Below are 14,655 nucleotides of genomic sequence, written 5' to 3'. Positions count from 1 at the left end.
TCCTGGCGCGTACACACACAGGCGTGTAAGGAAGACGCACTTACAAACACACACACATGCACGGGAGCACACACTAAGTTACATTTACACACACACACACACACTGGGAGGAAGCGTGACATCTTGCTGACAGGAGCCTGACAATCTTGGTCATATCCCCTTTGTGTTCATGTCATTGCTGGATCGTGGACGTTTGACAGACATAGCGGTGTATCCTCCTCCACTCCTACTGCCTAACAGTACCAACCACAGGGTTTAGTAGCACTGTTGTGTAAACTCAACTTTTGATCTTTTCTATACCTATGAAACCAGCTGTTATATTGGCTTAGCTTGCCCTCTGCCTAGCTCTCCTACAGTCTGTGAATTTGACCTGTCTAGACTACAGTGTTGCAGCCTGCTCCATGAAGTCTTGTATGCTGTGCCTTTTTGTAACTCGTGTTGTACTTTAAAGAGTTTTGATACAACTGTTGTATGACTAATGCCAAAATGTCTTGTGTGTGTGTGTGTCTGTCTCGCTTATTCCGGTGGTGTCTTTCAGTTAACCAGTTCTACAGTTCTACTAAAATGTCCTGCTCGTGTATTTGCCAGAAAGGGAAAACATGATGTTACTTCTTTGATTTCTGTCTTTTCTTTTTTCTTTGTCTTCAGTGGTTTGGTTTTGAAGATGTTTTGACAAGCGGTGTCATGTTCCAAACGGGACGTTTGAATAATATTGTTTTATCTGGTAAATGTAAATATCCTATAACTCTAATCTACAGGCCAAAATTATTTATACCTTTAGATTTTATATTTTACTATAAGGGTGGTTTTTGTAGTCATCGACAAATGTATAACTGTTGATAATTTAGGAGGAACATTGATTATGTTTGGAATAATCCTAAAATGTTTGCTCTTTTTCTATCTCATGATAATAGACTTTGAAACTTTTTTTCTTGTGGCCATTGGCACCATGTATATAAAGATGGGTTCACACAAAAATAAAGAACTTGATTTACTATCCAACATCCTCTTTTTCTCGTTTGAGTAAATACACTGCACAAATATTAAAAGTGAAGCCAAATACACGACATGCTAAAAAATATTTATATTCATGCTTTTTATTTATACTATGATACAATAGCTTTGTGTGCAATCATTTTAGGAAGACCTGTACACGTCAGATAGCACAAAAAAAAAGGAAAAAAAGAAATCTATTCAATCAATGAATGCAACCTTGATAGGTGAACAAAGATGTTGGATTCTGTTGCTTTTATTTCAAATATGGATGTATTCAGTACGCATACCTTTCATACGAGATAATAAAGTGTATATAGTGCATACAACACATTGCCCCCTGTAGTGCAGTGCACCCACCTCTTGTTTACAGACACAGTTCAATGATATGACTGAGCCGGGGTGAAAGCTGCCAGTCCCAAACCGGTCTGTCGCTCCTTCCTCTTTAAAAGGTCATATTAAAAGGTATCAGATCATACGATTGAGCGCCATTCCATGTTTTCACCGAGTCAATTCTCCAATATGGCTGCTGTCTAATGTTGATCGTGGTCGTTAGGTTTGGCGGAAGGGTCTGGATTTGGGACTGGGTAAAAGACGTGTTTACAGCTACCACACCGACGGTGGGAAACTACCCCTCCCTCCATCCTCCCTCCATCCTCCCTCCCTCCCCCCTCCCTCTCCACCCCTACACACGGATAGAGCAATGACGCCTCAGAATCATCAGACATCTGAAGGTCCCCCTCGGGCTGGCACGAGGTTCAAATAAGGCATCCTGTCTGACACACTTAAGAGAAAACACACCTGAAAACATTGAAACCCACTCTTAAAACGTCTGGCAAATGTCACTGTGGAAAAATAGACCTCTGTTTGGCTCTCTCCCGCCCATCCTCGCGCTAAGCTACAGCACCACAGTTTATGTATTCAAGCCTGGTTTATGAAATTACCTGAAAAATACACGTTCGTTAAAAAGACGGAAGAAAATAATACATTTTGCGCTTTGGAAGATTAAGGCAAGTTTGTCATAAAAAATATATATCATGTTTATATATATATATTTATATATATCATGTTCAAGCACGGTTAGTAGATTAGATGTGTGGTTTTTTTGTCTTACATGTGTTTTCTTTCTATTTGGTTAGAAAAGCAAGCATGTACTGTACAATGTCACAGTAGAGAAACATCCGTCTACCTAAAACAGGAGGCTTTCATGAATTTGTTTATGGTGTGTGTGTGTGTGTGTGTGTGTGTGTGTGTATGGTCCTCCCTCTCCTCTGTCTCTCCTCTCCCTAGTTGGCCAGGGAGCCCTGCAGGGGAGAGAAAAGAGGTTAGATATGTTACACTCCACTAATCTAGGTCAGACTGTGTGTGTGTATTGGTGCATCACTGAGCTTAGGTGTGTTTGTTCGTTAAGGGTATCACTGGAGTGAAAGACATTTGGTTGGAGATGGAGTCGAATATTTCATAATTATTTTTTGTTTTGTGGAAGGCATGCGTGTCAGTAGAGTATTGTGTGTGTGTGTGTGCCCTCCATACCGAGTTGTTCCTCTTGCGTTTCCAGCAGTCTGGGTTCAGTCTCTTCTGCTCGTCGGCCAGGGTCTTGGCCTCCATGGTAAACACCCTCCTCTCCTCGCCCTTCATCTTCTTCCAGCGCTCCCCCAGGATCACGCTGATCGCCCTGCACACCGGACACACACACACACACACACTAATTCAGATAAAACGTCTGAGTCATGCGGAGCTGGAGTTTACACGGCTATAGACACACACACTCTCTCACACACACACACACACCTGTTGTCCTTCCCGGGGTACATCTGAGTGTACTCGACCCTAAACTTCTTGGCAAAAAGCATGAAGGCATTCATTGGCCGTTTGCACTTGATGGGCGTGGCATTGGCGGGCGGGATCTGGGCCTGCTGGATCTTGGCTGGCCGGCGCTGGGGAGAGCTGGCGGAGGCGCGAGAGGCCCTGGAGCTCTGCGGGTCTGGACCCGGGGAGACAGCGCCCCCGCTGGACTGGGAGGTGCGGCGCTGTCTGGCCATGCTGCTCAGCATGTACACAGCGGAGGAGTCCAGGGGCGTGAAGTCGTAACTAGGAAAGGGACATGGGCCCACGGTCACTCACATTGGGATGGTCAACCTACAACCGGGAACTGCATTGTTAGGAATTGTTGGGAATTTTGGGGCTTCGTTTGGGTCGATGGCAGAAATCCGTGACTTAGTTCATCCAAAAGGAACAACTTGTGATACTGAATAATACTACTCAAACGAAGTAACAGAGGAGTCACATTGGGACCAGTTGCACTGCAAATACTTGCGAAAAGGATTTGACCCTGTGAATTCCTAATGGCTCGGACGAAATAAAACTCCACAAGGAAGCTACATGTTGGAACAGTTTGTCACTCTTCGTACTGTTTTTACATTTACATTTTACATTTATTCATTTAGCAGACGCTTTTATCCAAAGCGACTTCCAAGAGAGAGCTTTACAAAGTGCATAGGTCACTGATAATAACAACAAGATAGCCCCACAGCATTGCGGGTAGTCAAAAACAAGAAGTACATATTGTGAACAACCAAAAAAAAGTGCTAAAGGGAAGAAACCATAAGAGCATGTAGTTAAACAAGTTAAAATGTACCTCCTGAACGCATCAAACACCAGAGAGTCGTCGGTGTGGGCTGCATCTCTGTGTCCCGGAGGCAAACACAGGTCGCCCACCTGCACCTCGTAACACGGAATCCCATAGTGCACCACGGTCAGGCTCGGGTAGAACGAGGACCACCCTGTCGGATGACAAAACACACAAAGGTTACGACCCCTACATGTTCACACTCACGTAGTCTACCCCTCTTCCTCTCCCCCTCTCCGTCACTCCCCACCACACACACATATACTCTTGATACAGTATACCTCTCCCTCTACCCCTCTCCATTCCTCCTACACACACACACACACACTTTCTCCTAACCCCTAGCCCCTTACCCTTATTTTTCACGTAGAAGGGGTGGTCCAGTTGGCACTCTGCGGTCAGGAGACCATCCCGGGATGTGACAGGGTCAAAGGTCAGCCTGAGGACCACCTGACCGGAGAAGACGCTCTCTTCGTGACCCACCAGCCTGAGGCCCTCGGAGCCGTAGCCCTGGAACACACATCCCCCAGGGAGGCAGAGGCAGAAAGGAGCATCGTATACATGAGAGGGATGGATTCTGTCCTTATTTAACGGTATACATTCGGAATATCCGAATAGGATATTTTTTCAATATGACTGTACCTTTGGGGGATAGGATACTGTTTCAATATGACTTTGCCCTTGGGGGATAGGATGTTATCTCCATATGACTGTATCCTTGTGGGATAGGATTCTGGCTCTATATGACTGGATATTTGGGGGGATGGGATACCGTTTCCAAATGACCTTTGAGGGTATGGGATGATGTCTCTTTTTAGGACTGTACCTTCAGGGGATGGGGTTCTGACTCTCCGTCATTGTCTGAGTCGGTGTCTGACTCCAGGTCATCAGCTTCCTGCCACTCCATGTTGGGGCCTTTGTGGAAGCGCAGGCGAGTGCCTGCAGACAAACAATCTCTATGTTAACCCATAAACAGGTTGTAAGGTGTCTGTGTGTGTCTGTGCATATATCAGTGTGCCCGGGGGGTCAGATGGCTGAGCGGTTAGGGAGTCAGGCTATTAAATCAGAAGGTTGTTGGTTCGATTCCCGGCTATGCCAAATGACGTTGTGTCCTTGGGCAAGTCACTTAACCCTTACTTGCCTCGGGGAAAATGTCCCTGTACTTACTGTAAGTCGCTCTGGATAAGAGCGTCTGCTAAATGACTAAATGTAAATGTAAAGATGATGTCACTCGGTGGCCGAAAGGTGCACCACAATTAAAAAGAGTTGACTGTTAACTAGAACGATGTTTGATCATGAGCCATTCAAGACAGCGTGGTCAGATGAGTGTAGCACATGGGTTACAAACGGCCTTATATACAAGGAATAGACAAGTCGAAATAACGTTTCCACAGAACGTTTCCTTACAAGGCACGGCATGTGGTCAGCAAGTTTGTCTACTTGAAAGACTACACCTGACAATATCGTAACTCAACTCAAGTTTTCTCCTCACTGACTCCTGTCGGTCTGAACAAGTGAGGCCTGTGTCTATATGTGGACTGGAAGGAGCTCCTCAACATGACCTCTTGACCTCAACATGACCTCTTGACCTCAGAAGGAGGGAAAACTCTCTCATACAAAAACGCTGCATATCAGTGTGGGTGTTTTCGTTTGGACCTTTACCTTTGAGGAAGCCATGCCAGGCGGTGGGAGGCCAGGAGTGACACCAGTCCATGTCCTCGTCATCTGACAGGGAAGATCGCCCCGATATCGCCGACTCACACTCACTGCTCGCCTGCACGAGCAAAACAACAGGGCTCAGACACGTACACGGTTGAAGTCCGAGTCAAACTGGTACAGTCTAGGAAGGAAGGAAATGGTCGTAGGAATCTCGAGTGACATTGTAGCATTCAAGACACGGTGTCAGACTGAAAGCTGAGCAGATGGGTTGGGCTGCAACCGAACGTGATCGAGTGCTGTCGTAGTTCCTACCCGGATGCGCCTGCGTTCCCTTGTGTTGCCTCTAGAGGGCGACGGAGCACCGCTGGAGGTTAGGGGGGGACGGGCGTAGGAATGTAGGTTATTACTGGTGCCAAAAATATGGACTGGAGAAGACCTAGGAAGGGAAAATCATGTCGAGTTTTGAAACTAGACGTAGTAGCAGCATAATGTGAATGATTGAACCTCCAATTTCGCCTGTGTATGTGTAGATGTGTGTGTGTGTGTTCTGAAGCCAACCTGCTGTAGGTGGACCCCTGCAGCAGAGGGCTCTGAGGGCCTGTGGCTATGTGCGCCAGCTGTGTGAGCCAGTGTGTGTCCGGGGGAGCTGTGTGGGTGTGGGCGTCACGCTCCTGGTGGGACACACACACTGCCACCTGAAACACAATGGGTGAGGACTGGTCCTCCACCACTTCCTGCAGCTCAGGGAGATCATCTGAGGTCATGGAAAAAGGAAAAGAATGGAACATGTATCTCACAGGAAAAAATGTAATTTACAAAAAATGATGATTAATATAACAATATTTTATTATTATATATAATATTATTTAAGCATTATCTTCTATAACAGCAACGTTGTCGCTTGGCCAACACAGGAGATCCATATAATATGGATAATTCTATAATTCTATATTTCTATATTTGAGTGTTGGTGTTTACCATATTCCATGTGGCTGTCACTGGTGGGGTCTCCTGGTGATGAGGGCAGGTTACAGTGGAGCAGCTCCAGGTCCTGGACCCTACTCGTGTCCTGCCCTGTCTGGTCCCGCTCTGGACCCGACTCTGACAGGCCCGGCTCGGGACTGCCATAGCGCAGCGCGGGCTTCAGTTCCCATACCATGTTCTACACTTTGGGACGTCCTACTGCACAACACACACCAAATGAGTTCGTTTTCTTTTACACAGAATGACAGGGTGTGGGCCAGTATGCTATCCCTATATTACGTCATTTTGAGGAAATGACATTCATTCAGCTGTTGGACATTTGTGTCAATGGGATGATTTGACAGCGCCAAACACTCAATGTGTGCGAAAATAAGATTGAAAAGAACAAACTGTCTCTCCCGTCCGTTTTGCAACAACGTCATGTGATTCCTTCCACGCAGGCCTTGTTTATAAACTTAAGAACATCGCGCATGCGCAGCAGAGCTCATTCATTCAATACTGAGAAAATGCGATAACTCATTTAAATAGGTTTGAAAGAGGATAAATATAAATGAAATCGCATTGACAATTTACGTATCCGAATGCACACTATCATGATACAGATTTTTATTCTAGGATTTCACACGATCCTTAGGCTCCTTAGCATAATGAAAACGTAAGGGTTGTTGTTGTCACAAAGCAGAAGTGTTGAGCTTGCAGGAAAAACACGATTTAGAATCGTCCTGTGCGTTATCGACAACTATCGAAAAATATTTTTATATTCTACAGTAAGATCTACAATAAATTTGTAGAATGTCACGACCCAAAAATGTGAAAATACCAGCGACTGAACGAGTCTGTTAATGCTTGCCTCTTGCGCAAGCTGTCAGAACAAAACAAACAATGAAAATACTGAGATATCTGACACACTCGAACAAACCCAGGCAATGTCATCCTCTCGTTTCCCCTTAGGAGTTATGCTATAGAAGATTGGCAATACTTTTCTAATTTGAAATCGTTTCAGAAACTATTAACATAGTAAGATTTCTATGAACTTTCTTTTGCAACTTACCAAAACAGTCGCCATCAACGAGAACGAAAGAGTGAATAAAAAACCTCCTCTACGCAGAGGCATTGGTGGGTTCCAACGTCAGTTTTTGCTTTCTCTCTTCGCTATTGGCTAGCACTGATACTCTTGTTATAACTGTCATATTTGGCCGTAATGTTATTTCAAGTTTGGTCATAGAACATATTCATTATTGCACTGCATTTGTCAATATAATTAAACATTCTTACAGCACATATAAGTCAAATGTTTACTAGAACCCATATTGCTCAAGTCAATAATCTAAATTCGGAAGCAATTTATTTGTATAAAAAAACTAACTTTATTGCAATGGCAATTCAAATAACAGTTATACATAAAATACTCTGGCAAGTAAGAGTTTGTAACAACGTTACAAGAAAAGGGCCAACACTGTTAAAAGCAAGATCCAGAGGGTGAACTATTAAAGAAAGTATCAATGAACACAAGAACAGATTGTTGATCACACACACTAAACAGTTAAGGTTAACAATTACAATAATACCAATAAATGAAGAAATACAGATACCTGTCGTTGGCATAGGTATATATGTGCAGAGGTAGGCTATAAATCCATTCAGTCGACTGACAAAACTTGTTCAAAAGTAACTGACTTGCATTGGAGCTTGAATTTCTGAATGTTTTAACAGGTAAATGAAAGTTATGAAATATGTTGTTCAAAAGGCAAGTACGGTACTAAGCTTCAAAAAGATGGGCTGAGCATTTAATTAAAAATAACTGAAATAGTTTAACGTACATACAAACAAACAGTACCAAACTGTATGAAACAAAAAGAGTAGCAGCATTATGCAAAAACTGAACCTCCGATTTGGCCTATTTTCCTATCAAGATTCCCTTATGCGTTTTGCCTGTTTTTGGAAGTGTTGAGGGATTGAGTGCAGAAAGTTCTGCAATTCTCAGCACAAAAGTTTCCCCAATTCCCTTTATAAACAGGCTATAGCATATCATCAAACATGACGAAACGAAACATGCCATGAAGAAAAATAACATTGAATTACTAAAATGGATAATAAACCCATAAACGTCCTCTGGCAACTTCTCACCCTATTATACAAACAGGTCAACAAAGCCTTGGTGGTATTCATTCAGAAAAAAACATCACGATACCTAAATTTAGCCTGCCCTCGATTTGTTTTATTTTTTTGGACTACTGAGCAGCTTATGGTGTGTGAATGTCCAATTTAACTTAAAAGGCTAAATACCATACGTCAAACAAAACAAATTAAAATGAAATTAAACAGTTGGCTACTACTGTTCTTTAGGAACAACATCTTAGACTGAAACCCAGGACTACTGGTACAAACTTCAAGTACAATACATTATGCATTGTTCAATTTCATCAAATAATGTACATTGGCAACCACAAATAATGGACACAGTTTTATATTAGAATGGACAGAATTCACCTCGTGAGGCCAAACAGTAGCCTTCTTTTTTTTTTGCGAGAGGCTTTGACGTTTTACGCAACCTCAGGTTAAATTGTACAGTCAAAAATCAAAAGGTCTTAACAGCTTAAGAGATATGTGAGCCAGGGTCCAGGGAGCGCGCACAAAATATGAAGTCTTATTCATTCATATTTTACGACTTAATATGCTCAGAAACAACAACAGGCTACAAAAATACCCCAAATGTTGTTGTGTCCCCCCCCCCCCCCCCCCCCCCCCTCTTCTTTCCTCTTCTTTTTTTCTCTCCGGATGAAACATTAAACACTAGCAGGAGATCACTGAAGATGACACCATAGAACTGTAACCAGATGCAATTGGTCTATCTGACAAACTTCAAAAGTGCGGTTTTTTTTTTTACGTACCATTGGGATAATTCTGTGTATGATTGTATTGATATATATATATATATATATATCAATAAAAAGGCCAGGAATGTAACTTGAGATCACAGATAAACAACAGTATGCCCTTATGTCATACAAAACACTACAACTCATACACAAGATCCCACCCACACCCAAATCCATTTACAACACTTTGATTGTTTCCAACGTTAACCTAGAAGATACTTAGATGTGCATGGAGGGGCAAGCGGACAGCTAATATAAAGAGCTCTGCACCAGGGATTTGTTGGGCAAGAGCGCCCCCCCCCCCCCCCCCTCCCCCCCCCTTCCCTCCCATCCCCCCTCTCCGGAAGTCTCTCACGCGTCGTTCTGCTCTTGAAGTTCAGTGTTGTTTCCAAACAGGCTGGCTAGCTGCTCCTCATAGTTGGCGATGTTCCTCTTCATGATGTCCATGCAGGGACCCAGGAGCCTCTCAAAGGCCTGCACGTCCAGCACTGCAACACAACACCAACACACTATTAGCAGACCCACTTACAAGCCAGCCATGATGGGAAGGACATATAGGTAGTTACTGGTCAGCCATGATGAGAAGGACAGTCATATAGGTAGTTACTGGTCAGCCATGATGAGAAGGACAGTCATATAGGTAGTTACTGGTCAGCCATGATGAGAAGGACAGTCATATAGGTAGTTACTGGTCAGCCATGATGAGAAGGACAGTCATATAGGTAGTTACTGGTCAGCCATGATGAGAAGGACAGTCATATAGGTAGTTACTGGTCAGCCATGATGAGAAGGACAGTCATATAGGTAGTTACTGGTCAGCCATGATGAGAAGGACAGTCATATAGGTAGTTACTGGTCAGCCATGATGAGAAGGACAGTCATATAGGTAGTTACTAGTCAGCCATGATGAGAAGGACAGTCATATAGGTAGTTACTGGTCAGCCATGATGAGAAGGACAGTCATATAGGTAGTTACTGGTCAGCCATGATGAGAAGGACAGTCATATAGGTAGTTACTGGTCAGCCATGATGAGAAGGACAGTCATATAGGTAGTTACTAGTCAGCCATGATCAGGGGCGAATCTAGGTTCCCACTTTTGAAAGAAAATAAATGTGTTAAAACTTTTTTTTAAAATATATATATGTATTTATTTATTTTTGGGGGGGGGGCTAATGAAACTTTTAGGGGGGCTCCAGCTAGATACGCCCATGGGAATGATGAGAAGGACAGTCATATAGGTAGTTACTATTTGAAAATACTGCTATGGACACTATAACAGGAAGTAATTTGACGGCAATGAAGTGAAACTCAGGATCAAAGCAAATCAGGTGTGAGAGTAAGGTAATGATAATGACAGGGATTATAGAGGTCACACCCGTGGCCCTGCATACACTATCTCAGCAATGGTACTTGGTGCCAATCAAACTACAATCCCCAGACCAAATCCCAGTGGCTAGTTGTTGAACTGCTTCGGCGATTGTAGTTCTTGTCGAACTAGCTCTGGACTTCAAAAATGGTGGAAAGGAACTTCCAGTGCTCGGCGTGGCTAGTGTACCTATACACTTGACGCTCCCCAAGGCGTAGGCGGAAGCAGCCCGGGGCTTGTTGGTGACCAGAGCCAGCTCCCCGAAATACTGCCCCCTGCTGCACATGGCGATATCCACCTCCTCCTTCCTGGTCTGCGCCGCCATGGAGCGGGAACGACAAACAACGAGAAACAGAGGATCTATTGCCTTCTCCGTAACAAGCAAAGAGGTTGCGAACGTCGCGTTCTGATGACAGCGTAACAATGTGACGACATGCATTGTGATGGATGCACAGGGGGGGTGGGGGTGGGGGGGGGGGGGGGGTGGCCTCCAGGCTGGCAGCCTTACCGTGCTTCTCCTCATGGTGATTCGGACCTGGCCAGACTCGACGATGTAGAAGCAGTCCGCCATGTCCCCCTACACGGGGAACCAACCACAGGCGGGTCGTTGGCTACGAGCGTGGGGCGCAGAAATTCGGGTGTCTAGATCCCACAGTTCGGCCTGCGCCGTGGAAAGGGTTGGCGGGACGTACCTGACAGATGATCTGTTCCCCGTCGTTGTAGGCTCGGGTGGACAACACGTCGACCACTCTCATTCTCTCAGAGGGCTGCAAAGGGGGGGGGGGGAAGACAAGGGGATGTCATCGTCCTACGGCGGTGGGAGTTTCCGAGTGCGGCTTACGCAATGTCGCTACGGTTGGGTTCGTGTGCAACAAGGGGTTGGCGGATTTTTGTTCGTGGGTGGTCATTTCCCCCGCCCCCCCCCCCCCGTTCCACCGATCCATACATTGACCCACCCATCCATCAACAGCTCCAACTCCCTTCTGTTTACTCAGTCGATCATTCACTGGGTCCGTTCCCCACCCATCCATCCAATGTACTTATGGACAGGTCATTCATTCATCCGCTCATGACGACATCACTGCTCTCAAGCAGGGGCTGTGAGCCAGACTCCTACCTCGAGGGAGGTGAGCAGAGGCAGGGACTCGATGAAGGTCTCGTACATCCTCCTCTTCTTGGCGTTGTTCTTCACGATGATCCTCCGGAACGTCAGCCTGTCCTGGAACACAGAATCACCCGCTCAAACCCCTTCCCAGTGGACAAACACGGCCCGAGCAACATGGGGGGGGGGGGGGGGGGGGGGGGGGGGGGGGGGGGGGGTCATGGGGTCTCCGTCCTTTCTCTTCAGTGTAGAGATGTGGGTGGGGAGGGGGGGGGGCTGTATAGCGGAGCCAGGTAACGTGCTTCAGTGTTGCTTACAAAACTCCTGTTTCCTCCTCCACCCAGGGTGGTCATCTTGGGGTGGAGTGTGTGTGCGTGTGTGTGTGTGTGTGTGGGGGGGGGGTTATGTCACGCCACCAACACATGGCAGACCTTTCACTCCGGCTAGTACCGTGACATTCTGTATGGTTGGTACCAAAAACAACGAGTCGTGCCCGAGCCGCTATGGTCAAACTGGGAACGGTCGAACTCACCAGACACCAGAGGGCCCCAGCGGACGTAGCGATGATGGTGGCAGCCCTGGGGGTGTTGTACATCAGAGCCAGCTCCCCGAAGCTGCCGCGGTTGTTGTAGCAACCCACCACGCGCGGCAACCCGTCGGTGCTCACCAGGATGTCGAAGTTCCCCCTGAGGAAGCAGACGTTTGGTAAAGACGCGGGAAGAAACGAGCTCCGGGGTCGGCCGTTCTGTCGACGGCAACGCGGCCCTGCCCGACGCGGACGCCGACCCAGGCGACAAAGCCTTCTGAAAAGCCTGTCGAAAACCACGGGCTTCACCTCTCGATCACGTAGAAGTTATCCCCGTCCTCATCTTGGTCGATGATGTGCTCGCCGGATTCCACCGGCTTCTCAAACATGGCATCCAGGACCTGGGCCATCTGCTCCTGTTCGAGTGACGACAGACAGAAACGCGGAACACGCAGTTAGCATAGGAGGTGAGAACGCTTGTGTAGGCAGGGATGAGGTCGCCTCAGTGTGGGTATGTCGTTGTGTCCGCCATCTTGAATCTTCTGGCGATTGAGTCTGGGTGTATGTAGGTGTTGTCATTTTACCGGGTCTAAGTTCTTGAACAGGAGGATGTCTTTGCAGGCCTCCTGTAGCCTGTGTCTCTGCTCGTCGGTTTTGGGGTGGGTTATCTGAGATAGGAAGAGAGACATTGACCGAACATGTCTGGATAGCAAATTGCATGGGGTCATTATCTAGCGCCAGGGCCCTACGTCCAAAGTCATGACGAGAAATCTTACCCTGGGCTCCTTATCTTCCTCTTCCTCGTCGGGATTGAATGCCTCCGCACACACTGTAAAAACATATGCACGTGTCATTGTCCGTGAGAATGCTTCTGTATTTAAGCCAGTTCCCTGGATGGTTCCCAAACACCCGACCCTGAGAGGGATGCTCAAATAAATGGTGTTGTTCAACTGTTCAATTGTGTCGTTGAAACTGTTCCAATTCTATTCACCTCTTCCCATTCATTCATGCACGAGGAGCACGATCTCATAACAATGCATAATCTCTCCATTTCTAACGCTTTTAGGAGTTAGAAAACCTGTGCTAGGCAGTTTGGTCCTTCTATTATTGACAGTAATTCTGATGACAGCAGCAGAAGCTGTCCTTGTTGGATCGATTGTCCCAGCCACAGACATGCCATATCTCTTCCGTCTGCCAACACACACTTGTTCTGGGGGCCATTCAACCTATTCTGAGGGTTTAAAACCGAACAACAATAAAACATACAGACGTTGAGTCCTTACCTGAGGATCTTCTCTGGAATCTGTTGATCATAGGCGCTGTACACGGGGCAAAGGAAACACGACAAAGTTGCTGAATGGCAGGTTAGACTCATTATATTACTTTACTGGCTTGAGAGACAATAACTTATTATAGAAGGCGTCGTTCAGAGTACGTGTTGGGAACACAACAAGTAACGTTACGCTTTAAGAGCCTGTCTCATATACCCTGATGAAGCCAAGTGCATATGGGGACATGAAGGGACCAAGTTACTAGCAGTCTAGCAAGATACACTTTCTAGTTAATTGCTAGATACACCGATTGTGCACAGCAGTAGTATTATGTTGCACATTACACTTCACTTGACCTGGCATCTGACAAGTGTTGGAGACCAGATTCCCTCAAATCTATAGATTTAGCTACCTAGCTATCTTTTTTTGTGTGGTCAGTGCGGGTTGGCCCGCTCAGCAGACACCAACATCATTAGCTGATAGTTGCTAACGTGTATTATGACTAGCCAGCAGGTTGTGCTTTTCGACATTGGTTTCATACCCACGAATTCTTCATCGTCTTCGTCGTCTTCATCATTTTCAGAGTCAATCTGCATCGCTTCCTCTGCAAAGTTGACCGCCCTCCCGCCTCCAGGGCGAGAAGTAGCGTTAGCCGAATTTCTAGCATTGTCAAAGGCGGCTCCTCTCGTCCGGTTTTCTTTGAGTTGACTGAAATACTGCAAGGCAAAGTCCAGAAGGTCTCCGGGTTCTGGTTGATTCCTTAGCACTTCAACCGTAAAGCTTTGCAACAGCTCCGTTAGTCCGTCGGGAATTTCAATACTCATCTCTGAATCTGAGTCTTTACAGGCGCCCAGAGGAGCAACACAGTAAATAGGAAAAACGGTTCCAGCTACCGCTAGCTTGTTGCTAACAAGGATTGACAGTCCACTTCCAAGGATGCTTCAAGGAGAACTAGGAGTAAAAATGGAATCCAAGACCATGGCGTGTTGCTACAACAAATCTGGCAAACGTTATCTCCATTCTCGATCTCGGTTCAAGTGTGTCTCACAAACCGCCTTTTGATGTCAACTGCATGAAAATGGCTGTAAAAATGTAGCATCACTTATGCTGCTGGCTACAGGAAACCCACGCATGTGACCCGCGTAACTATGGCAACCACCCTCCTCGAGCCGATGGCAAATGACGAAGCGCGGTTGCACGGTCATAGAAATAGATTTAGAAGAGCAGTCATGACGAAAAGGGAAT

The 14,655-nt window shown here is 46.0% G+C and overlaps 2 protein-coding genes across 4 annotated transcripts; both read right to left on the bottom strand.

Annotated features, from left to right (window-relative positions):
- Window positions 1-1,081: 1,081 nt before the first annotated feature.
- On the bottom strand, window positions 1,082-7,384 carry LOC124464556 (HMG box-containing protein 1-like). 2 transcript variants are annotated; one of them, XM_047016451.1, is made up of 11 exons: window positions 7,317-7,384; window positions 6,260-6,463; window positions 5,840-6,035; window positions 5,594-5,717; window positions 5,285-5,396; window positions 4,449-4,561; window positions 3,976-4,132; window positions 3,632-3,776; window positions 2,785-3,084; window positions 2,527-2,668; window positions 1,082-2,297 (listed from the first exon to the last, which is right to left on the bottom strand). In XM_047016451.1, the coding sequence occupies exons 2-11, from the start codon at window positions 6,438-6,440 to the stop codon at window positions 2,280-2,282; spliced, it is 1,488 nt and encodes a 495-aa protein (XP_046872407.1). In that variant the 5' UTR covers window positions 6,441-6,463; window positions 7,317-7,384; the 3' UTR covers window positions 1,082-2,279. The 2 variants fall into 2 exon arrangements, with proteins under 2 accessions (XP_046872407.1, XP_046872408.1); XM_047016452.1 differs by lacking the exon at window positions 7,317-7,384 and having other exon boundaries at window positions 6,260-7,306.
- A 2,072-nt stretch (window positions 7,385-9,456) lies between these two features.
- LOC124464551 (cAMP-dependent protein kinase type II-beta regulatory subunit-like) lies at window positions 9,457-14,613 on the bottom strand. Of its 2 annotated transcripts, XM_047016445.1 has the most exons (11): window positions 13,952-14,613; window positions 13,423-13,458; window positions 12,916-12,968; window positions 12,724-12,807; window positions 12,449-12,555; window positions 12,146-12,299; window positions 11,629-11,730; window positions 11,204-11,278; window positions 11,020-11,088; window positions 10,701-10,824; window positions 9,457-9,632 (listed from the first exon to the last, which is right to left on the bottom strand). In XM_047016445.1, exons 1-11 carry the CDS (start codon window positions 14,232-14,234, stop codon window positions 9,496-9,498), a joined length of 1,224 nt encoding a protein of 407 aa, XP_046872401.1. In that variant the 5' UTR covers window positions 14,235-14,613; the 3' UTR covers window positions 9,457-9,495. The 2 variants fall into 2 exon arrangements, with proteins under 2 accessions (XP_046872401.1, XP_046872400.1); XM_047016444.1 differs by lacking the exon at window positions 9,457-9,632 and having other exon boundaries at window positions 10,306-10,824.
- Between the last annotated feature and the right edge of the window lie 42 nt (window positions 14,614-14,655).

The sequence above is a fragment of the Hypomesus transpacificus genome, unplaced genomic scaffold (genome assembly GCF_021917145.1).
Source record: "Hypomesus transpacificus isolate Combined female unplaced genomic scaffold, fHypTra1 scaffold_379, whole genome shotgun sequence".
NCBI classification, from domain to species: Eukaryota; Metazoa; Chordata; class Actinopteri; order Osmeriformes; family Osmeridae; genus Hypomesus; species Hypomesus transpacificus.
The sequence above is the reverse complement of the archived record's forward strand: the minus strand, read 5'-3'. Positions and strand labels throughout refer to the sequence as shown.